The sequence below is a fragment of the Fukomys damarensis genome, unplaced genomic scaffold, assembly GCF_012274545.1.
Source record: "Fukomys damarensis isolate Sample0158 unplaced genomic scaffold, DMR_v1.0_HiC HiC_scaffold_23, whole genome shotgun sequence".
In the NCBI taxonomy this organism is placed as follows: Eukaryota; Metazoa; Chordata; class Mammalia; order Rodentia; family Bathyergidae; genus Fukomys; species Fukomys damarensis.
The window spans coordinates 48287418-48312456 of record NW_022900935.1 but is presented as its reverse complement, the minus strand read 5'-3'; the positions used below and the strand labels follow the sequence as shown (position 1 = coordinate 48312456).

General features: G+C 43.9%; 1 protein-coding gene across 1 annotated transcript in view; it reads right to left on the bottom strand.

The window, feature by feature from the left end:
- Positions 1–25039, bottom strand: part of Itgb3 (integrin subunit beta 3) — a 52553-nt gene that overhangs the window by 26882 nt on the left and 632 nt on the right. The window contains exons 2-5 of the mRNA XM_010637492.3: positions 24843–24941; positions 9581–9666; positions 2404–2599; positions 1106–1358 (exon numbers count right to left, since the gene is read on the bottom strand). Of these exons, the coding sequence (XP_010635794.2) occupies positions 1106–1358; positions 2404–2599; positions 9581–9666; positions 24843–24941 (634 nt within the window). The remainder of the gene's footprint in view (positions 1–1105; positions 1359–2403; positions 2600–9580; positions 9667–24842; positions 24942–25039) is intronic.

Here is a 25039-nt window from a genome sequence, read left to right as displayed (position 1 = left end):
CAAAAAAAAAAAAAAAAAAAAAAAAGAAAAGAGAATAGACCACCTGTGTTCAAATCCCAGTTATCCCACTTACAGTCATGGAACCCTTGGCACGTCTCTCTGAGCCTAGCCTAGGACAACAGAGACCTGACAGCACCTATCTCAGAAGCACTGTCTTAGGTTTATATGAGTAAAACATGTAAACAACCATAATGCTTGAATGGTTGCTATCACCTTCTAATTAACTTTCTCTGCAGTAAAAAATGAGGCCAAAATCCATCAGAAAGTGGTCTCCTTAGCCATTAATAAATGAATAGATCTGTCAGACAGGCACGCTGCTGGCCCCAGACTCAGTTCATTCAATAGTTGATATGTTTACTGGGAAATGTACAAACCATACAGAAGGTCAAAAGCTGTATCACAAAAGTTGGAAAATTAAACAGTAAATTCACATCTTCTCAGGCTTAGTAACCAGCATTTTAGATTACTGTAATACCTGAATTTTCATAAGTCTGTGCCACTTAAGTAAGTCATTCGTATAAGTCAAAATGTGGAACAGAGGTACAGGGCCAGGGGCACTCAGTGGTAGAGCACTTTCCTGGGTTCCATCCCTACCACCACCAAAAAAATAAATAAATAAAATAAACTGAGGCAGAAACTTATCACATACCGTTAAAGGGTTGAATAAATGTCATTTCCACTCTTACATTCCTCCAGGGCTTTATTTCTTACATTCTAACCTTACAGAATTCATGCCATTGATGATGAGAATAGTGATATCAAGTCAGTCCTTCCAAAAGCATAATTCTTCTGCTTATTTACCCATAAATGTCTCTGCTTTTGACCTCATTTCCCTCTCTTTCTCTATTGCCTCCTATTTATTTGTGACAAAGACCAAGGTGCTGATGGATTTTTTTTCTAGGTTTCCAAGGAGACTTGGGCTGTCTCGACACAACACCTCACCCAACTTAGCAGGCTAGCCCATTTGCCAGAAAAGGAGACCGAGGCAGAAAGGAGCTATGAGTTGGCCAGGAAGGGGCTAACACAATGACCCTGTAGCTAGAAATTGGAGCCAGGATGTGGACACAGGGGAGGGTGCTTCCCTGCTAATGGAGTAGGGACTTACTCATAACAGGGGTTTTTCAGGGCTTCTGGTGGGGAGATGTACATGTACGGTGACACGGGCTTGTCCACAAAGGCCCCAAAGCCAATCCTCAGGTTACTGGTGAGCTTGCGCATCTGGGAGGCCAGGGAGGTACCCAGGCTCTGGATGCTCCTCAGATCATCCTTCATGGAGTAAGACAGGTCCATTAGGTAGTAGATGTCTACAGGGTAATCCTCCACCTGCCGCACCTGGATGGAGAACTTCTTCGAATCATCTGGAAGGCAGAAAGGTGTTAAGCTTTTTCTCTTCTTTTCCCTTTAAGACTGAATAAGTAGGTTTGGACACATCAGTGACTAAGTGACGGCCTGATCAAATCAAACTTGAGAGCCCTAGCCCTTTGTCTCCCTTTACAATTCTTTTCCTCTCCCAATCTCTTGATCCTCCTATTTTTAACCTCTTCTTTTCCATTCTAAGATTTTCCACCCTGTCTAAATCCCTATCTGTCTAATCAGCAGGGTCCCAACAGTCACAGGGGTTTTGACAATTACTACACTCAGACTCAGTAAAAGACAGGAGCTACGTTTTACTCTTTTCTGAATCCCAAAGCACCCCACACATACTTTGTACATAATGGGTCTCTCTTAAATTCTTACTAATTTAAGTAAGAAGTGAAGAATCAGGCCGGGCGTGGTGGTACACACCTGTCATCCCAGCACTCAAGAGGCTGAGGCAGGAGGATCGCTGTGAGTTCGAGACCAGCCTGGGCTACATAGTGAGTTCCAGGTCAGCCTCACTACATAGTGAGATAAAAAAAAAAAAAAAAAAAAAAAAAAAAAAAAAAAAAGAAGTAAAAAATCAGTACTTCAAAAATCAGTGTCCCTTAGCCTAATCCTCCTTCTCTCCAAAGATCTTCTGCTTTGTCTGCCACTATGCTGCTGCCCCACTGGTGGGGAAAAAGAGCTTACAAATTGCTTCCTCATCCTTTATCACATTTGCACATCAAGACAAAGGTGTAAGTTAGGTAAAACAGGCATGAGGAGAGGCAGAAGCATTTTTTGAGCACCTGCTGTATCCGAAGGGTTAAACAACTTTCCCAAGATGGAGTTAACATTCAAACTCAGTTATTCTGACCCAAGTCCTAATAATTCCCATTTTCTTCATTTTCCCACCCACATCTCGCACATCCTCCTCTATTTCGCCTCCATTCTGCGCACATCCTTCTGTAACTGTTTCACCTCCATTCTGAGCTAATCAGATTTCCTGCCTAGACCTCTATCTCAGGGCTCTAGACCATCTACCTGCAGTGAGTCCATTCCTACCTGGCCGTAATCGGAGAGCAATTCTCTGGGGACTGACTTGAGTAATTTGAGAGCTGTCTCCAGAGCCCTTGTTGCTGAGGGGTCTGGCTTCCAAGATTTGGACCTCACTGACTGGGAACTCGATGGACTCCGGAGAACAGTTATCCTCCAGCAGATACTCCTTCAGGTTACAGCGGGGTGAGCCTAGAGGCAGGGCCTGTAAGACAGGAGACCAAGAGTAAGCCCTGAAGTCAGAATTTTGACAGTGCTCCTACAGGCCCTGCCATCTCCTGACGGCTTTGAGCTTACCCAATACTTTGGAGCTACACCAGGATAAACAAACTGCTATGGTTCTCTCTTGGATAATCCCTAGGACTTGTATAGAAAGAGGAAGCTAAGTTATTAAAAGGGCTAAGTGGGTGACAGCTTTATTAAGAGAGCCTATCTAATAAGATGCCTGTTGGACCAGCATTTTTCAAACTGAAATACAACTCATTTGTGGAGCTCAAGATCAATTTAGTTGTTCTCAATCATCATTTCATCAAATAAAATGTACAGAATACAATATAAAAACAACAACATATATAAATAGTAAAAGTAAGTGTTGCTTTGTAAAACTTTTACTTACTGGGGAATGGGGTAAAACACATATGATAAAGAATGACACAGAGTGTATTTTTACTTGCAGTTGAAGGTCAAAACCATCTGGGAGCTGCTATGTTAGACCCTGCCAGGCTGTGAGATTCCTGAAGACAGGGACTGTGTATGTCCTATTCCCTTTCTATTCTAGCACCCAACCCAGGACTGATGACAAAGGTGACAGGGGAGAAGGCAGAATGGGGAAGGTACAGGACAGGTGTATAGGAGTAGACCAACCCAGACTAAATCTCAGCATTTCCCCAACAGGTTTCAGAGTTTGGGTGAATCATCTACAGTCTCCAAATCTAGTTTCCTCAGCCATCACATGAAGATAACTGCCCTCCACTGGTACACAGAACAGTCACAGTCCTAGAGATGAACTAGAACGGTGGTTGCCAGGGTCTGGTGAGGAGGAATAGGGTCTGGTTGTTTAATGGACATAGAATTTCAATCTCATATCATGAGAAGAGTTCTGGAGATCGATAATGGTGTTGCTTTCACAGCATTATGAATGTACTTAACACCATTAACCCACGTGCCTAAAAAAGCAAATGAAATGATAAATTGTTATGTGTACTTTACCATAATATAAATTACTTTTAAAATTAATAATAATAATAATAATAATAATAGCCCCTTCCTCATAGGAATGGCATGCAGGGCTAAATAAGACAATGCATATAAAACACATAACACAGTACTTGGCATACAGTAAGTACTCAATAAATTTTAGCTATTATTATATGATGCTTGAAAAATATTTCTTGCATAAATTAGTTATGAATAAACTTCACAAGCTTGGGAAAATGCCACGATGCCGTATCACTGACCAGAGCCTGTCCTATCACCTTCTCCCTTCATCCTGGACAAAGAGGAAACTGAGACCTGGTCCAAAAGCCCTGACCTACATCCTACCACCTTCTGTGGCTGTAAGTGTCCTTACACCAGAGTACTGAATGCATTACCCGCTCTAGGGGAAAAATACCAGAAAGCAGGAAATAGGTTCAATTGTAGTTCAGCCACCAGCTGGCCACGCAAGCTCAGGTAAGTCACGGGGAGCCTGTTTCCTTGCCTATTCATTAAGGAAGGTCAGACTGATGCTTTCAGTCCCTTCCTGCTCTGCCACTCAGTAAAGTCAGCCAGCACTGGGTGCATACATATCATGAGGGCTTCTTGCCAGGTTGAGGGGAGTGACTAGGAAGCTGGAAAGCCCCTCGTTGGGCCTATTTCACAATGTCTGGGCCTTTAGGCTCTCAGAGCCACCCCCCTCACAACCGTGGCTGAAAGCCAACTGATGAGCCCATACAAATACCCTGAAACGACTCATGTTAATATTTATTGAGCACTTACTGTATGCAGGCACTGTGATGAGCGTTTTACATGGATAACTGCAATCTTCCTGACAGTTCTGAGTGCTGCACCTACTACTACAGAGCCTTTACAAGTAAGGGCTCAAAAACTCGGAGGCATCCCAGGAGAAGCCCAATCTTACAGGTAAGAAATCTGAGGCTTCAATGATCAATGTAACTGTACTGTATACCTAAAATGTACCAATAAACTCAATGAGAGAGAGAGAAAAAAAAAAAGAAATCTGAGGCTTCAATGATCAATGTAACTGTACTGTATACCTAAAATGTACCAATAAACTCAATGAGAGAGAGAGAAAAAAAAAAAGAAATCTGAGGCTTAGAGAAGTCAAGTAATTTGCCCAAAGTTACAGAGCTAGGAAGTGGCACAACTGACAAGCCAACTAGATTTTCTGATTGCAATTATCCTTTTAAAAATTCAGTTTTGTTACATTCTGTATAAAGAGAGGGTTTGGACAGAGAAACAAGTGCGGAAAACATGGCTGTAGGAAAAACCAGCAAGGGAATGCCTGAGGTAGGCAACAGGGTGTAAAGGGGGATGTCACAGGGCAGGACAAAGTCCTTCCCCTTCATCATGCGCATATAGCCTGGCAGCCCTAATACCCAGAGAGGGGTAAGGCCACAGGAGACCACCTATGCTCCAAACCTCGGTAGCTCAAAACCAAAGGCCCTGTCTTCTCGGGTCAGTCCCCTCTGATCAGCTGAAGGACCTCCCCACGTGGATGGGCACGAGCAGCAGCATGAGGACTACCCCAGCACAAGCACAAAGTGAAAAGAGTCCCTGGGGCCCCACAACTTTCTTCCTTTCTCTGAGCTTCTTAAGTGTAAGAGCAGAGAAATAACCTCAGCGATGGGAATTAGTGCGTAGGACTTAACCGTCCTGGCTACAAATATCCCATTATAGACATCATAGACCCTCCACAACTCTGCAAGAGATGAAAATCTCCTTTCCCTCACCCAGCTCTGGCCAGGGAACAGAATGGCCATGGGGAGAACTCCTGGACATTTCAGGTTTTGTGTCTAGCCTCCCCTGGACCCTGCCCATTTCTCCCAACCCCTCTCTCTCAGAAAGCATCTTTTTCTTAATCAAAAAAAAACCCAGTCTGATCCCAGCCATCCACAAAGCCTAAAGGAAACCTTCTCAAAAAAGCAATGACTGGATCACCACAATGTTGTTGTGAAGAGTTGATCCTTTCCAGGACTAGACCGGGGCTAAAAGAAAGAGCTGGGAGAGGGAGGCCAGGGAGCTGATGAGAACAGCAAGCCATCAATTATCTTCGCCTCAGCAAAAGGAGATTGTTCATGAAGTGGGTATCTTCACTCCCATTTTCTAATGGGGCATCCCTAATGAGAAGAGGGCTTAAAGTGCTAAGATGAAAAGACAGTCCTTATGGTCTGGCATGAGTGTCCTTAGAAAAATAAACACTGAAAAACAAAGCCGATCTCCCTCTCCCTTTTCCTCCCATTTTTGTCACTGACATCAGAGGTGGAGAACCTAACAGTCCCTGCCCTTTAGCCCAGATGCCCCTGAGAGCTTCCTGTCCCAAGAAGGCAGTGACCTCTGCCCCCACAGATGACGTTCCCTTTCTGAATAACCCAGGCTGAGGTGTTAGAAGGGATGTCTCCAGGCTACTCGGAAAACTAAAAATGGGGGTGGATATTAAAGTTTTAGTTTCACTGGAAACTAGATATTACACAAAAAGAACAAAAATAGCCAAGGCCCAGGGAAAGATTCCAAGCACAGAAACGGGAGGTTTCAGCCCACATACTGTGCCAGCTGATAGATAACCTCCTTTCCTGGAGAGTGACACATGCTATTAGTACCTTTCCCCATTAATCCTATTTGGAAATTTAGAAAGTACAGCATAAATATTAGTCCTTATGCTACCTATTTCACAGGCTTGGCCAGGGAATAAAACGAAACTGTGAGCGTGATATGCTTTCAAAATACAAAAAACTCAATATAAGTCAAATATACTCACATTCTTTTGGATACACTATAAAAGCAAATAAAGATGACTCTTCTACAATTACCCTTATAACTACTATGGTCACCGCATACTCATTCCTCAGAGGAGGGCAAGAAGCAATATGGAGTATTTTACGCGAGAGCTACCAAAACATCTCCAGTTCAGATAAATAAACATCACTGTCTTGACTGGCTTACCTACTGCGTACAAGTAATCACTTGAACGTGCAGACAGAGAAGTATGAACAGGACAGAAAGGAAGAGAGAAGGAAAGTATTTTAGTTTATAGTTGCTGCTAGTCACCCTTCATTGTGTACAAGAAGAGGAAAGGTCTCAATATTACCCTTTTGCTCCAACTTGTAAACAACAACATAACTCTCAAGATGGACATTGATTCTCCAAATTTGTAAGTAGAAAGACAGCAAAAGAGTGACAGTAAAATTAAGTTGGCAACTAAAAAGGACTATGAGGAGTAGTCTAAAGCTTTCCTCTGCGTTTATGGAAAAGAAACAAGAAGGAAGAGCTATTGAGGTCATTTTCTGCTTTGCTAGACCCAAATCCCATTCTTTTTTTCATCCCTGGACATCCAACTAAGTACAAGCTGGCCAACCTTCCAATGTGCACTCAGTCCTATATACCAGTTTCTAGTATTTCTCTCTCCTCTAGGGTTGCCAAATGTAGCAATTTGGGACATACTCATACTAACAATTTCTTGTCGTTTAGCTCCAATTTAAGTGGGTGCTCTGTATTTATCTGGCAACCTTAACTCCACTTCTACTCACCTTGACCAATAACTTACCCCCTCAATTAGCAATGTTTGTCCAACCTGCCACCATAACAACACATTCTGATGCAAGAGGTCCAGGGTCCGTCCTGGCAACTTTTATTTTTAACAAGTCCCTCAGTCAATCCTCACCATCCCAAGAGTTTGGGAGGGTCTAGACTCCAGCATGGTGCCACTGAGGCCAAGAAGCCAAATCTCTACATAAAGCTGGCCTCTCTGCTAAACGTACAGAGCAGAGACAGCCCACCACCCCAACCCAGGTCAGTATCTAACTCTCCAAGAACACACCCTATGCAGATGGGCCCAAAACACCACACTCATTCATACTGGCTATGTTTTCCTACTACCCAGCCAAGCACTCACTCCACACACCCAAAAGCCTCTATCCTCTGAGTAACAAGAGAAAACTGAGCCCAACCAGTTGTTTTTCCAGGCACTGACAGTACAATCAAGGCAGGGGAGGCAGGAGCACTGAGCTGCAACCCGGCCCCACTTTTAGATTTTTAAGTCAACAACCAAGTCACTGTGAGCAGTTAAACCTTGACCTATAGCAGTCCTGCTCCCTCAAGAAAAAGACAGCAGTCTGCAATCTGGGATTCCCTCTTCTTCCCTCTCTGGAAGACAATTTGCCTCACACCAGCAACTTCACCTGCCATCTCCCACATTGTCCCTCTTGCTTAGCATTAGCTGTAGTCATTCACTAAGCCCTTGGCTTCCTCTGATTTCATATTTATATTCCATCCTCCAGGGAAATATCCCACCGGACTTTCTATCTCTCCCCATTAGTTTTCTTTGGTCCCAGCAGCACCCATTTCCTGATTCCACTCTATTCCTAGGCTGGCCCTACAACATGCTTTCATCCTACCTCTGCACCTTTCCCCTGCCTTCTGCTGGCTTCCTCCCCAGACTCTCTGAGCCAGAGTTACCTGCCTTTTCTCTTGCCTTATACTGAAAAGGAGGAAAAGAGGAAGAAGATACATTCTTTGAACAACACTTGGGTTTCTGCCCCGGCTCCTGCTGTGCTCCAGCTAGCTTCAAGACACCTAATCTAGACGCTCTCTAGATCCAGCTCCCTGTTTTTCTGGAATTCTGCTGCAGAATTGCAACTTCCTTGTATTAATTAAAAACAAAACAAAACTTAATATGATGATGGTGACCAAAGGCAGAAAGATATGGCAAATGAGAAGGGAGGAGGCTACATCATCACATTTGAGCAGCCAGCTCAGCCCAGAGGGGAGGGGCACCTGTGGGGGCGAAGAAGAAGGACCCGCCCTCCTCCCTCGCCCCCCACCTCCAGCCCCAGGGACCAGTTCACTTGCTAAATTATGTCAATATGGCCCAGATGTTGGGCAGCTGCCTCTGAAAGCAGTTCCCCATGCTAAGGAATCACGTGTTGAGCTGGCCTCCATGCTCTGGCAGCCTCCCTGCTCCCCTCCTCCCTAGCCTGCCAGAGGTTGCCTTTATAGGAAACCCATCAGATCAGGAAGAGAAATAGAAAGAATAAGGGACCCAATTGGAGTTGTCATAAAACTGCAGAGGGCCGGGACCTGCTGCAGGACAGAGAATGCCTCCAGAAGTCCGAGTAGGAGCCAGGCCAGGAGTCAGGTAACCACCTGCCAGGAGTCAGTGACTCAGCCTCAGACCCCATAATCACTGGGAATCTGTCCAGCCACATTCACCCCTCCCATCACCACCAAGCTCTTGCCAGCTCCAGATTCTCATCAAAGCCACAAACATAGCCATTTCCCTAGACTCACTCATTCTCTAGGGCCTCAGACACAACAAACCCTCTGCCTAGACACAGCTAACCCTTTCCTGTCACCTTCCCATCCTCAGCAATGGGCACACCCCCTTCCCTCACTGACACCTCGGAGAGGGAAGAAGGGAAAAAAAGAAAGAGATCTAATCATAAGAGGAAGAGAGGGGCCAGAGATTTAGCTCAGTGGCATCGCACCTGCCTTGCAAGCACAAAGGACCTGAGTTCAATCCCAGGCACAAAAAATAATAATAATCATAATCCTAAGAGGAAGAGAAAAGATCTCCCAATTAAACACCCTACACACACAAGTGCAAGGCTCCTATGCATCTTTTTTAAGTTCTGGGGAAAAGAAGTAAGCCAACATCTCCTCCTTTCTCAAGCTGAGGCACCTCTCCCCTGGGATGTTCCACCCCAACAGAGAGCAAGCAATGGGTATTACAGGGAAACAATGGTTACAGCAAGGCCAGAGGGCCAACCAAATTGGTCGGGGTAGGGAATTCACAGTAGATTCTGAATGGCATGACAGTCTTTCTCCATCCAAAGCTGGAAAGGATTCACCCTAGCCTTACTCAAAAGGGACAAGGGGGCATGCATTTAGAAGGGAGAGCCCCACAATTCTGTTCCTGTACAAAAGCATCAGAGTCTAGGGGGAAAAAAAAAGTGAAGTGTCTGATCCTCACCTCATCTGAGCACCAGGCACACACAGGACTCACAGCCAGACACTGCTGGCAAGAGCTCACACCTCGTGTGGTACAGATGTTGGGCCCTGCAACAGAGGAAAAAAGGCATTAGTATCTGACCTATTACTCAACAAAATCTCTGGCCTGCCCCAGCCTTCCTCAGTTTCCTCAATGCCCATGTCTACAGCTCTTGGATACACAAAGCGTGTTCTAACCATACAGAGACCTCTAACAAACACAGGCTATTATTAGTAAGAAACATAAGGCCACAGCGATGGCAAGTGACCGGGCAAAGCTGAACCATGGGAGGGAAAGCTTTAATTAGCAACTGGTTTGATACCTACATTGCAAATGAAACTGTGAGTCCCAGGGTAATAACATTGTGTCCTCTCCAATTACTTTAGTGATGTTCGCAGCCACTATACACAGGACCCAAGGCCAGTCCACTGACATGAACACACAGCCTAAGTATTGCGGGGCAGCGGGCAGGATGACTTCAGTGGTAGTGTATCACTGGCTTCCTGGGGAAGAGCAAATCTTCTGAAATCTTGTTTTTCCCAGTACGCCTATCTTGGAATTCAAGTTTGAAATTCTCCAGGGAGAACCAAAGCAATGCTGACCTGTATCAGCTAGAAGAATGTAGAATTTGGGAGATGAAAGGGAGATCTGTGTTTGGATTCCAAACACTGATATTACTAACTGTCCTGACCGTGGGCATCTTACCTAATCGTCATGAAACAATGTATTTATTTTGTAAGATTTGTGGAAGAAGTCAATGAGGCAAAGGGTACTCTATAAGACCCTGTTCAACTGTGAACAATCCTCATACTGACAAAGGGCAAAGAAAAGGCTAGGCGATGAGCAGCAGGGACAGCCGGAGGAAACAAAATAGTCCTGAAAAGCCTACCCAGGAAGCAAAACCCAGGTATTTGCTCAGAAGCTGCTCACATTCCTGCTCCCCCTGTCTCAGTTCCCTGGCCTCAGCCAGGTGAAGACCCTCTTCCTGTAGTGCCCCAAGAAGTAGGCCTTTTTCAATACACGGAGCAGACGAGGGAAGATCGAAAGAAGATCCTGTCTTCCTCATGACCTCAGTTAACCTGCCAGTTCCCGTCGCCAATTTTCTAAAGGGATTCCTTTGACTCTAGCTGTTAAAACCAGCAAATCTTCCTGGGGAAATAATACTGTGTTCAGGTTTTCCCAATATTCCCAAAACTTCTCCTCCTCCGAAAGTCTTAGTTTATTTTATTATGGTGTGATTGAATTCCCTCCATCTCAAAACTGGAACAAAAATACATTCAGAAAATGACCACAGATTATCTGCACCTTTGTTTGACATCTGTTTATTAGGATATTTTATAACTCTGTAAGAATAAAAGCCACCTATAGAAAATCAATGACAATGGAAATGATTCTTGATGAGAGCAATATATATGATTCTCATCCAACAAAAACACCAGTGATTTCTGTCTAGTAGAAAAAGTAGCTCCCAAGATTAAGGTTAATTGCTTTATAGGACATTAACTGATTTTGAATCTGTTAGCTAATTCACTTCTGCACTTCTTGAACTGACCAATTACAAATCTTCTTTTCTTGAATTCTTTTATGAACTAGTCCCAACATCTTACTGGTTCCCTAATTAATCGAGTGGAATAAAATCTTTGACACATGTGCACTTTATATTTGTACAGAAATCATACTTTTAACTCTTTGCAAATTGTACTTTAAGGAGTTAGGAAGACAGCTCAGAGGTAGAATACATGCTTAGCATGCACAAGGCTCTGGATTCAATCCCTAATCAAATCAATTCAATCAAAGAAGGGAACGAAGAAGGGAAGAAAAGAACAAAAAGAAGAAAATTACACTTTAACTACCAGTACCTCAGGGTAGAAGGAGCTAACAGAAAAGGTACACATACAGTTTAGCAGACTGTGTAGTCTTGGGTGACTCATTTAACTCCTCAGCCTCATTTTCTTCCATTCTAGTAGTCCTACCATATTATAACCATGTAGTATCTGCCTTAATGGCACTGCCACCCAATATTTTTAAGTCCCTTACTGGCTGCCCTGCCCTGCTCAGACCAGTCTCTGATTCAAAGGAGATGGTCAGTAAATATTTATTGGAACCAAATGAAAGGTAGTGAGCTAAATCAATTTTGTTTTGTTTTTAAGCAATTGAGTCTATTTCTCAAAATTATACATAGAATTCCAACATAAATATATAAATGGGCTTCTCAATTTAAATTTTCATTGCTCTCTTCAAGGACACTAGAAGCTCCTAGAAGCTCCAGATTCCCTCAGAGCCTTGAGTCTGTTTAACATCAAAGGCCTTTTTCAACCCTAAAATACTACAAATGGGATGATCATGGGATGCCAATATAAACCCAAGAGTAACTTCTGCAGTTTTACACTCTGATTTGACTACAACCTAAGCAATGTGGGATGGCAATTATGGCACTGGTTCCAGGCCTGATCCCAAAGCATCAAGGTCACCTCTAAGGCGGGGCAGCCCTCAGCCAAGCAAAGCCAGGTCTCCCAGAGCTACCAGATTCAGAATGTCTTAACTTTCAGAACGAAGAGTACACACAACCTAAGGCTCCTCCCTGAAAGGGCTGCCTGGCCCTATCTCAGTCCTACAGTTGTTCTTTCCCTAGGCAAACCTGGTCATAGCCTCTCTTTACTGCTCTGTCAGAAGAGTTCTGGGAGGAGTTTCCATGGGGACTGGTGTCCAGGGGGGTAATGCTGAACAAAAACCCCATTCATGTTCATCAGGGAGAACAGAAGCACAAGGTAACCACTGAAGAGTTAAAAGACACAAGAGGAACAGGGGAGGTGTGAGTACTCAAACTGTTTTTGAAAACTTTTCCCAGTCTATTCTTTTATCCAGCCGTTCATTCTTAAATTAGCGTTTTCCTGAGTCCCTGACTTGTAACCACAATAGAAAACTTGCCCCATGTTTAAAAGCATCAGGCCCCTCCCAGTGTACAAACAGTCCCCTTCCCCAGAGGATGAGTTATGCTGCCAAGATCTACTCTTCAGGAAGTCATGCCTGGGAGTCATTGTTACCCAGTCTCCTTTATTCCTTCTTTTTAATGAATCACAGGTTGATTTTGTGAGAATCAATGATCCCCACCCCCACAGTACCCCCAACTGAGTCCTGCCACCAAGGGGAGTTTCCCTGGAACCCAGTGGTTGAAAATGACTGACTCAGAAGTCTCCAAGTTGAGCTCTGGCTGAGTCAATGAGTTGCTGCTCTCGAGCTGCCCCTCCCTCCTGAATTTGTAGGAGCCTGGGCCTTTGTTTCCAGTCATTCATAAAGCTGGCATTCCTGCTCAGCCTCTGGGGCCCAGATGTGGTCCCGCTGGAGAAGAGGAGATCTCCACCAGAATGTCATCAAAAAGAATGGAAAAAATCCTCAGGCCCTTTCCTCTTAACAGTTTATACAGAGTAGCAAAGCAAGGTGCATGGGCCTTGTCTTTACAGCGATGAAATGACCCAATCTCTGGAATATTCTTGAACACAACAGCTAGCACACAGAAAGTGTTCAATAAATGTTGCACCTATAGTTGCTATTTTTTTGTAGTTGCTGTTTTCATCCTTAGTCTCAAACTGTTTAAGACAAGTGAGGGTTTTTGGTTTTTTTAATATTTCTTAAAAAAAATATGTCTTGAAGACATCATTATATAGAACACTAGATAAAAAGCTAAGCATGCCCTAAACAGGGCAGGTAAGTGTGGGAGTGTAGAGTCAGTAAGTAACAGGCTAAAGTAAAAGTCAAAACTGACTTCTAAATGGAGTTAGGAATTTTAGGTTCAAAAATCCAATCTAGGGGCCAGGCATGGTGGCATACATTTCTAATTCCAGCACTCCAGAGGGTGAGATAAGAGGATCACCATGAGTTCAAGACCAACCTGGCATACAAAGTGAGTTCAAGGACAGCCTGAACTACATAGTAAGACCCTGTCTCAAAAAAAAAAAAAAATCCAGTCTAGGAAGGATGGCCAAGAAAAAAGACCAATAGAAAAAAAAAAAGAGAGAGAGAGAGAGAGAGAGACAAAGCCAGCCAAGAAGTTTGCCTGAAAAGTAGAAGTAGAAGGCTGTGATTGGTACATCAGTCTGATTCATAGAATCAGAAGAGAGACAAAGGGTGGGGAAAATAGAGGAAAAAAGGAAACACAAAGAGGGAGTTGGAACCAGTGGAAGTCATACTGCGTCAGTGAAGGCTATTTTGAGGACAGGTAGTGCAAGGAGACAGGATGTCAGAATGCAAGGACAAGCCACCTTGATGAGGTCAGGGGAATTCAGGAAAGAATGCTCTGTTAGATTATATGGTATTCACTGGGAAAGAAGGAGGTCTATACTGCAAAACTATGGACATCTCTCTTACTCTCTGCCAGAGAGGACGCCTGGCCTGGATCCTGACCCTTGGCCACTGCCCAGTTAGACCCACAGGGAGGTGGATGACTCAGTGCCTGGTCTCTCACTGCAGTCACCTGGCAGCATGAGTCATCAAAGCACAAAATGTTTCATGCTAACTTCCCCAAAAGGGGAAGGAGAGAGAAGGCAAAGTTCAAGGCAATACACATCTCTGTGCTGTGAGCAAAATGCTCCAGGTTGTACTACCCAAATCAGTAAGAAATCCAAACAACCGAATTTCATCAAATATAAAACTAGGGATATAAGATGTATCTCATTTCACAGATTTTTAGATTTTTTTTAAAGCGCATCACAATCAATTAAATATAATATTTAACAATGGAAAATATTATTGTATAATTTGCCTCGAGTTGATACTTCAAGAGGCTATGAAGAGTAAATCATGGGAAGATTTAGGGGATGAGTATTCCACAAAGAACCCAAGACTAGAGCCAAAAAGACCTCAGTCTGTTAAAGAAACACAGGAAGAGTGAGGAAGGAAGAGAATAGGGCAGAGAGACTAGGGACCAGAACACGTGGAAGCCACAGGCTAGGGTAGGGAACGTAATCTTCACTCTCCACAAGGTGGGAGCCACCGGAAGGACTTAAGTCAAAGTGAACAGAAAAAGCTCATCCTGGCCACTGAATTTTCACTCACAGCAGGGAAGCCAGAGGAGAGGACCAACTAGGATATCATTAAAATAATCCAGGCAACAGACGGCAGGGTTTGTATCTGGAGGCCGCAGCGTTCATGCTGTGGCCAGACTCTAGGTGTACTCCCTGAACGTGCTGATGGATGGCACATGGGCATGAGGGAAAGCCAGGAAGGATCTGGGCCTGAGCAAGTAGATGCCCTTAGGACAAGGCTCAGATGTTACCACTATCAGCCATCCCATTTCCCTGACCCTTCAGCCAATAGGCCCTAAGCTTAGAAGTGAAGCCAGATCATTAACCAATTAATTAGGTAGCCATGTGCTGAAGACTACAACTCATCTTCTGGATGGTTGTAGTCTAAAATTCACACCCAGCCATGGAGAAACTTCCTAGGGGAAGGGCAATAGAACGATGAGCTGTGGATTTAGCCCAGTGGCATCACGCCTGCCCTACAAGCACAAGATCCTGAGTTCAACCCCCAGTACCATAAAAAAACAATAAAAAAGGACACAATGGACGTACTGCATGCAGACTGGCAGAACTCAGATCAAAAGTCTCTTTTTGAGGCAGGCATGGTAGTGCACATTTGTAATCCAAACACTCAGGAGGCTGAAGCAGGAGTATCACTGAATTCAAGGCCAACCTCGGCTCGGCTACATAGTGAGTGCAAGGCCAGCCTGAACTACATTGTGAGACCCTGTCTCAAAAAGACAAACAAAAATAAGTCACTTTTTTTTTTCCCTGAGACAAAGTCTTGCTATACTATAATTTCAGGCTGGCCCTGAACTCATTATGTATTCCAGGCTGGCCTGGAATCACAGCAATCCTCCTGCCTCTGCCTCCTGTGTGATAGGATTACAGGCGTGTGCCACCATGCTTGGCCTAACAGTCACTTTTGCTATTCCCATTGGCACATGACCTCAGACACATCCTTGTATGGCTCAGGTGCTCTCCCTAAGGCCCAGTCATATCCCTATTCAAGATTTATAACTGCTCCGAGTATTTGGCAGGTCTAACCCAGTTATATCAGCCAAAAATCTAGAAACTCCAAGCAGGTGTTTCCTTCCTTAGCCACCCCATAATCTCAAATATGGGCATAATACTTATCTCATGAGGTGTTAGGATTAAGTTAGGTAACATGTAAAAGAATCATTTTGTAACAGACGCTTAATAAATGTTCAGTTCCCTTCCCCTTATCCTCATTCCAGTCACTTCCTGTGCCAGGAATGCCCCTCCTCCCCTCTACTTCAGGGTCAAAACAAAAGGGCCCTTTGTCTTTAATGGGGTGTAGGAAGGAAATGACTCTGACCAGGACAGAGGAGCCCCCAGGACTAGACCCCACCAAAATCACTAAACTAGCTATGTGATCTTGGGCCAGTCCCCTTGCCTCTCAGAAATTGCCATTTTGCTTTTCTGTAAAACAAATGGTGTTGAGTTAGATGATTGTGAATAGGTTAAAAACCAATTATCACTGGTGTGATCTCTAAGGATGAGACTACAAGGAACTTGTGTATCCTACATTGTGAAGCTTCTGCACTGGCATTTGTACAAGTGCAATCGCTTTTATAAATTAAAAGAAAATTAAAGATAAGCTTTAAATACTCTCTGAATGGGCTGTTGGCCTTGAAACTATCTATTCTTCCAGATACGAGAAAGTGTCAACAGGGTGACCAACACTCTAGGAGGCCAGGCATTCCAGGGCCCAGTTTCCCTCAAACAATGTATAAATATCCTTTTTTTTTTCTTTTCCTAAGGACCTAACTGATAATTTGGCTTGAATGCTGTATTTCAGAATTCTGGAAATTTTTACTAGTACTCACCCTGCCTCCCATCTAACTCATTTAGTACACAAAAGGGTTAGGCCTGTACTGAGGTCCAATCTAGTGGTGCCCTGTAAGTGAACTTGGCTTCCAGCTTTCCAGTTCTGGGGATTTTCTCCACCAGCTCATATCTCATGGATGTAGACAGCAGGCACCAGTACTGAGATTAGTCTTTACCACCAGCCAGTCATAGTAGAAAGGAAACTGGTTTGACTATTTTAGAGGACAAAGTTCTGTAAATTTTTGGTAACAGGTACTAAAATTCAAATCATTTGAGCCTGATGAGGTGGTGGGGGCCTGCCTCAGAAAGCAGAGGCAGAAGGATCATTTGAGCCCAATTGCTCAGGACTCGCCTGAGTGATACCAATCACTCAGGAGTAGCCTGAGGACTCCACCCCAAAAAGAAAAAAAATAGATTTGAACCGGAGGGTAGCTCAGCCATAGAATGCTTGCCAAGCACGCATAATACCTGGATTCGGTCCTCAGCACCACAAACAATTAAAAGTAATACAATATCTGTGCCCTTTGACACAGTGACTTTGGTTCAAAAATTTAGTCTGTAGAAACACTTGAACAAAGGTGCCCAGTAAATGATTAAGGTTATAGCCCAGAGAATTTGTGTGTAGTAGCAAATAATTGGAAAAGATTCTAATGACTGCCAGCAGACATAAATCCATATTAGTCTGCTTCGTGGCTAAAATTACAGTCGGTGGCATAAATACTAGAAATGCATCGACCAACATAATTAGATGCCTAGATTATATTCCTACACAACAACTATCCTACTGTGGGTGATTTGAGAAATAATTATTTCAGAAGTAAATAATGATAAATAGTTATATATACTCACACACACACACACACACACACACACACACACATACACACACATATATATGTTAAAAACCAGTTATCACTGGTGTGATCTCTAAGGACGAGACTACAAGGAACTTGTGTATCCTACATTGTGAAGCTTCTGCACTGGCATTTGTACAAATGCAATCGCTTTTATAAATTTAAAGAAAGTTAAAGATAAGCTTTAAATACCCTCTGTTCTGTCTCCATTCCCACATTTGGATTCAATAATGGAGCTCCCCAGAGCTGTAGGGCTTTCTACAAATTCAACGTTTGGCATCAAAACCCACAAGTCTTTTGGAATCTCGAAACACAAGAATAAACTTTGGGGGACAGGGTGGATGAGATGATACTGGTCAAAAATTTCAGTTAGGAGAAATAAGTTCAAGAGATCTAAAGTACCACACAGCGACTGCAGTTAAGAACAATGCCATCTACCCAAAAATTGTTTAGAGTAGATGTTAAGCGTTCTCATCACAAATAAACGATAAGTATGAAACAGAGGCAATGCATGTGTATTTAGCTTGATTTATTGTTCCCCAATGTGTACGTATTTCTAAACAAGTTCTACTTCATAAATATATACAATTTCAATTTGTTAACTAATCGTAACAGAAGGAAATTTTTTAAAAAGGAATAAACATTGACCAGCTCATTCCCATAACCTTGAAGAACCATCCAGGGCAACCTTGGTCTGTTCTCAACTTGTGGAAGTCCCAGGAGAAAGACACCACACTCCCCTCAACCTCAAACATGCACCTCACAGGCGGCTCCAGCAAAAGTTTCCTCTGGAGGAGTTTACCATGGGTTGTAGCCTAAGTAGGGATTTGGAGCCATCAGGGAATTTTGCAGACCCAGGTTTCCTCTGTCCACAAATTCCATTAGCAAAGAGATTTCAGGTTGACTACAGGCACTTTTAATGTGGTTACCAACTGTACCTTTTGCCAAATTCCCAGTACTCTATTCCAAGTGCAGTTTTTCAAACTTGATTTTGGCTGCAAGATTTCGTTCTCTTTTTTTTTTTTTTTCCCTAAAGAAACCCTAATGCAGAATTCCAACTTCTTATCAGTTAAAGGAGAAATTTCCCCAATAAAGGTGGGGAGGGACTGAAACAAACTGAAGTCTGTCCTTCATTTTCCCTCTCCCCTCTTTGCAGCTCTTGAGACACCACGAGATAAGATGACTTGTTCAAAGTCACCAGAGAAGATGATTTTAAAAGTCTACAGAAGGGCCAGGGATTTAGCTCAGCAGTTTGGTGGCCTGCCTTGCAAGCACAAGGACCGGAGTTCAATCCCCGGTACCCCCCCACAAAAAAAGCCTGCAGAGCCATTATCAAATGTAGGTTTTTAAATTTCAGACCTACAGCTATTTTCCTGAGGGGTTTTTTTTTTCTATATAAAAAGAAGTAGCATATAATACAAGTTTAGATAAAGCAAACACAGAGAGAGAGACATGAATGTTATATATGCAAGAGGAAAAGGCATTTGATTAATAGTGTACATTACAGGGAAGTTACTGAAAGAAACCAGCAATTTTACTCTCCAGCTTTAGACTTTCTCATCATGAAGGTGCATACCTCATTCTTTCTCTCCTTGAATGTGTGAACATCTTCACTAATTGAACAAAGAAACTGAACTACTGAGTAAGAAACAGGGAAAGAAGAGGTTACATTTTGGTAGGAGCATGACAGAAAAACAAAAAGTCTTGCAATGGATTGTTTTTGTGGAGATGCTACCAAAAACAAGAGAAGGTAGCATAGCTCCAGGTTTACTTAACAACTTTTGGCTCCAGGACTATACCATGTTTGGCTACAAAATAACTGTTGCCCTAGAACCAAGAACAATAAAGTGTTCACCCACGTAAAATCTTTCAGTCTTTAACTATTAGCAGTTGGAAAACCTAATGGCTTAAACATGGCTCAAATGCATCTATCCAATCAGAAAACACTAGAAATCCAGTGTGTAATGAATCTAGCCCTCTTGCTTTCAGAGCAACTGTCTCAATAGCCAGTGAAGATGTAAGAGTCTGGATTGATCTCTTACAGTGAATGATACCTCCAACAACCTGGACAAATCATAAACACATTATGGCAAGTGAAGAAAGCCGGACTTGAAGGGCTGCTTACTACATGACATGATTTATACGACATTCCGTAAAACAGGACTGTAGGGACAGAAAACAGATCAGTGATTGCCAGGGACTAGGGACATGGATAGGGAATTACTTACAAAGAACCTGGGGGGAACCTTTTAGAGTGATAAAAATATTTTTTATCTTGATTAGGACAGTGGTTACTTGATTGTATGCATGTGTTTAAATTCACAGAACTGCACACCTAAAAGATATAGTACATAAATTATACTTTAATAAATACTTTGTTTTTGTTTCATTTTGTTTTGTTTTGGCACTGGGGATCAAACTTGGGACCCTGTACTTGAGAGGCAGGCAGCAGAAACTAAGCTAAATCCCCAGCCTATAAATCCTTTTTTAAAAAGTGATTCTGGGGACACAATGAGCTTGGAGAGAAAGCTAGATTTTATCATTTTGCTGAACAGCCCCAAAATGCATTAAGTGCCAGAAGTAAAAATGAAAATAAATTGACAGCAGTTACACAAAGAGAACAGGCAGTTTTCCTAACCCGTGTATTCCTTTGCTCCCCTGTTCACTTCCCCTGGCTACCTGAGCTGCAGCAGCACACTGTTCTCCCTACTCAGAGAGGACCAAGCTCAGGAAAGGGAGAAGAGGCGACAGCACGAGGCAGCAGGCCACTCTGTGGACAGCGAGAGGACTGGGTAAGCCAAGCACTTTATCCCTGAAGCCGCTCAGTCACCCCCTCCCAGTTAATTATCTGTCTGCTGATTCATGAGTTGTGGTTCCTGTGGGCAAGCTTCCTGGTCACTCCTGCCAGCAAGGGCAGAGGGACTCCAGGGGCTGGGAGGGAACGATAACCAGAGAGAGCTGCCAAGGAAAATTCTGGATCAGGAAATTCTAGATAGGTCCAGCACCCCCTCCTCACGCTGCTGTCTCCTTGTCCTATCTTATGGTCTCCAAAAGAGACCTCTGCCACTCGTCACCCCTGCCTTCACACTGACAAGTCTGAGAGGAGTCCAGGAGAATGTTGCCCTCCTGGTAACTACTACCATGAGAGAAAAAAAGGCAGGTGCCCCCCTAAATTTCCAGCGCTCTCAGATCAGAGGTCAAAATAGTGCAATAGTATAGAGAGGCTCAAGCACTCAAAGAAACTACAGTATTGGCTATATCTTAATATCGTCCAGGCCTGGATGTGCAACTCAGTGGTAAAGCCACGCCCCCCCCACGTACATGCATACACACGAAATGCCCTCCAGAATATCCAGGTGAGGATCTGTTCAGAATGAATTCAAATATTTAAAGCAGATCGCACCGAGAAGCCTGCGTGGACCAGAGCTGAATGGGTACGGGCAGGTCCCAGCCAGGGCCCCACCCAGACACCAGTAGTTGCGCCCACAGGCCCCGGTCACAGTCCCGCCTGAAAAAGAGCTACATCGGTGGGCAAACAACAGGCAGAGGCCTGCCCAGATACCACTGGTAAGTGCAGGCAGACCCCAGGCTGAAGCCTGCCCAGACGTGAGCCAATGCGGGTGCTCAGCCAACAGCCAAAGGCCCTCCCAGATAACAGCTATGCAGGTGGGCAGGCCCCAGCCACAGGCATACCTAGATACCATCCCAGACAGAGTCCCCAGACAGAACGCTGCCTGGACAACACAGCAGCACAGGGATCCAGAAGGTCACCATTCTGAACCCAGGAACTGGTGTCATGGTGAGCAGCAGAGAAAAGGCCTCCCTCTCGGTAGCTTGCTGAGAATTGAAGACCACAGGGCAAGCAAAATATTTAAATATTCAGTTTCTTTATTCGTTTGCTTTCAGTACTGAGACTTGAACCCAGGCATGCTCTGCTGCTAAACTGCATCCGCAGAGGGTTTTTTTGTTGTTGTTGTTGTTTATTTTTTGTTATTGTTTTTGAGACAGATCTTGTTAAACTGCTCAGTCTGGCCTCAAACTTGTGATCTTCCTGACTCAGCCACCCAATCCCAGTCTTTCAGCTGGGATTACAGGCATGTGCCACTGTGCCAAGTGAAAACAGGGTTTCTTTCTTTCTTTCCTTCTTTCTTTTTGAGACTGAGTCTTGATATGTACTTCAGGCTGGCCTTGAACTCACTATGTTGCCCTGGTTGGCCTCATACTTGTGGGGATCCTCCTGCTTCTGCCTCCCCAGTACTGGGATTACAGGCATGTGCTACCATGCCCAGCAATACTGGGTTAATTAAAGTGTAGCACATCACCTTTATATCCTTTTCCACAGCATGCCCAAGGTATTTACTTTGCCGCCTATGTGCCAGGTACTGAGCACTGAATGTTGCACAAAATAGACATTTCCTTCTTCCAGGGAAGACTGAAGTCTCTGTGGACACCTTTTTTTTTTTTTTTTTTTTTAATGGTGGAGGTACTGGGGACTGAACAATGGGGCCTTTGCACTGAGCAACACCCTCAGCCTTTTTATTTTGAGACAGTCTGGCTAGATTGCTCTGGCTGAACTCAATATTTTGATCCTCCTGTCTCAGCCCCCCAGACTGCTGAAATTACAGGCATGCATTATCATGCCCCGCTTGTGATATCAAAGTAAACTTTCTCTGTTCTCAGGGACAGGACTCGAGGTTTTCCTCATGCATAGAGCAAATGTGTAGATTTCTTTCCTCTTCACCCTTCTCTATGGATCCTTGGGGATGAGAGAGGCTGAGATATGCCAAATCACGAAAGAAGCATGGGTAAAAGTAGAGGTGCCCCCTCAAATAAATGCGAGAGAGGGACCTCATCAGTCTCACACTAGAAGCCTGGATTCATTCATGAAACATTAACAACTTTCATTTCCAATACATTGTAGAGACTATGGATAGGAAGAATAGTAACAATAGTACCTGCTATTTATTAAGTATTTTGTACCTCTGTCTCATCTAATTAGCATAACCAGAGACAGTGTTTTCTATATCTTACAGATGACAAAACTGAGGACAAAGAGACTTAGGTAACTTACCTAAGGTCACACAGACAGAAAGAGGCCAAGTCAAGAATCAAACCTACATCCTATTGGCATAAACCATAGCTGTCCCTTTCCCTAACCAACAAGCCTTTCTCCATATCCTTGTATCCCTGAGGGCTTTGGTTTGAGAGTTTCCAAGATACAAACTACAGAAGAGAAATAAGTACCTCAGCTCAGAACTGGCTAGGTTAAAATAAAACCCTAAATATAAGAAAGCCACAAAACCCAATACCTCTTAGATGAAGCTATAAAGATCATCTTTGTAGATAAAATCTGAAACTCAACACTGTCCTTAGGTGACCTTTCTTCTCCAAATACCAGAAGCTGCTTTTTGTTTTTGAGACAGGGTCTCACTATGTAGCCCAGGCTAGCCTTAAACTCACTGTGTAGCCCAGGCTGACCTTGAACTTCTGACGATCCTCCTGCCTCAGCCCTTCCAGGGCTGGGATTACAGGCTGGGACAGCCTGTCTATGCCACCCCTATCCCCCAGCCTACTCTTCCTGTGTCCCATCAACACTGTATCACAACACAGCTGTCCCCCTGTTATCCTACTACCAATCGCTTCCACAGGGATCTAATGATATCTTCACCAATACTTGGGTAGAAGAGTAAACATAACAGAAACTGCTTTAACAAGGGACTTAGGGTAAGCTGACTGTGGAGCCCCTGCTCTTAAACACTACTCTACCCTGCCTCTCATCACCACTCCCAGAATTGCCCCAATCACAAAGATGAGTCTGTGAGCAGAAAACCCAAAGGATCTCTAATGCAAATTTAATGCAGTGTCATCCTATATAAATCACTACAACTGTGTGAACTAGGTCAACACAAGATAGGGCCAGGGATTTAGCTCAGCAGTTCGGTGGCCTGCCTTGAAAGCGCAAGGACCCGAGTTCAATCCCCAGTACCAAAAAAACAAACAAACAAAACCCACAAGATACCTTGGGGTTGGAGAAAGGTAGGGAAGAAGAGGAAGAAACACTAAAATAACATATGTGGGCTGGGAATTTAGCTCAGTGATGCCACCACCTTCCTCACAAGTGCAAGGTCCTGAGTTCAATCCCTGATACCAAAAAATAAAATAAAATAACATACATGTTCTTCATCTTCACTAACATTGAGTCAAGCACCACGCTAGGCACTATGTTACTCATTACTTGCTTCTAAAACTGCAAGAAAATATGATGGGTGTGGTGGTGCATGCCTGTGATCCCGACATTCAGGAGGCTGAGGCAGGAGGATTCCTGTGAGTTTGAGGCCAGCCTGAGCTACATAGTGAGACCCTGTCTCAAAACATACATAAATTGGGCCGGGGATTTAGCTTAGTGGTGCCACCGCCTGCTTCACAAGTACAAGGTCCCAAGTTCAATCCCTGCTACCCCCCTCCGCAAAAAAGGCAAGAAAACATACACAGATAAGTAAATAAATAAATAAGTCTGTAAGAAAACATGGTTGCACTCATACATGAATTTAGAAAGCTGGATTTGTAAAAGAACTATTAATAAAAATCACAAAATGTTTTTAAATGTTATACATCTCAAAATAAGAGAAAAGTTGGAAGGTTCCCAATACAAAGGCCAACTACCCTGATTTGATTATTACATTATATATGCTACATTGTGTGTGTGTATATATATATATATAATATGCATATACATTACATTATATATTATATACACACATATGTTGTATGAATATATATGTATGAACTATTGCACTGTATATTATGTGTGTATTTATTATAAACCAATTTAAAATTTTAGAAGCAATAAATTTTGAATGTGTTAAATTCAATGAAAACAGGTGTATTTGCAGGAGGCACTGCCCTGTGGATTTCTCCATTCCCAGCAGGCAACTAAGGACTTAACTTTTGTTTTGTTTTGTTTTGTTTCGTCTGTAAAGTCTAACTTGGTTATTTTTGGGTTTTATTTTGTTTTTGGTACTGGAAATCGTACTCAGGGCCTCACGCTTTCCAGTCAAGCGCTGCGTCGCTGAGCTATATCCCCAGCCCAGTCTAAGCAGTACCGCTGGACTTTTGAAACGTATTTATACGCACTCCTGTGCGTCTTCTGTGGAACGGGACGAGGAGCCAGAGTTTCCCAAATCTGGCAGGATCACCAAAGGCTGCTGTTCCCCGCTGGCTCAACCGCTCCATAACCCTCCCCACACTAATGGGTGCAGCACCAGGAGACAAAGCCCGCGAAACAAGCCAGCCCAAGGGACTCCTGTCCGGCTCCCCGCAGACTCTCGTGAAGCTGGGTGCCGGGTCTGTCCCAGAAACAGAAGCACTGCTGCCACCTGGGGAGAGAGAGTGCAGAGCCCTCATCCTGCTCCAAAATGCTCCCATGGAAAACTGCTAATATTTAAAAACTTGAGGGAAAAAACAACACAAAGAAGGAGAGATGTCGAGTAAATTGGCAAACCAAAGCGCACACACACTCACCAGAGGAGCCGCGACTGCATCCGTCTGCCAAGGTGCGGGAACAGCCGGGGAAGCCCCATCCCTGCTCTGGCACCCGGGTCAGGACGGGTCTCCACCACCCTCAGCTCGGCGCGGGGATGGGAGATGCGTCTCCCGCACCGCGCGCGCCGAGGCGCCCGGGGAAGGAGCTCGACCTGGCTGGTGGCTGGGGCGGCCCG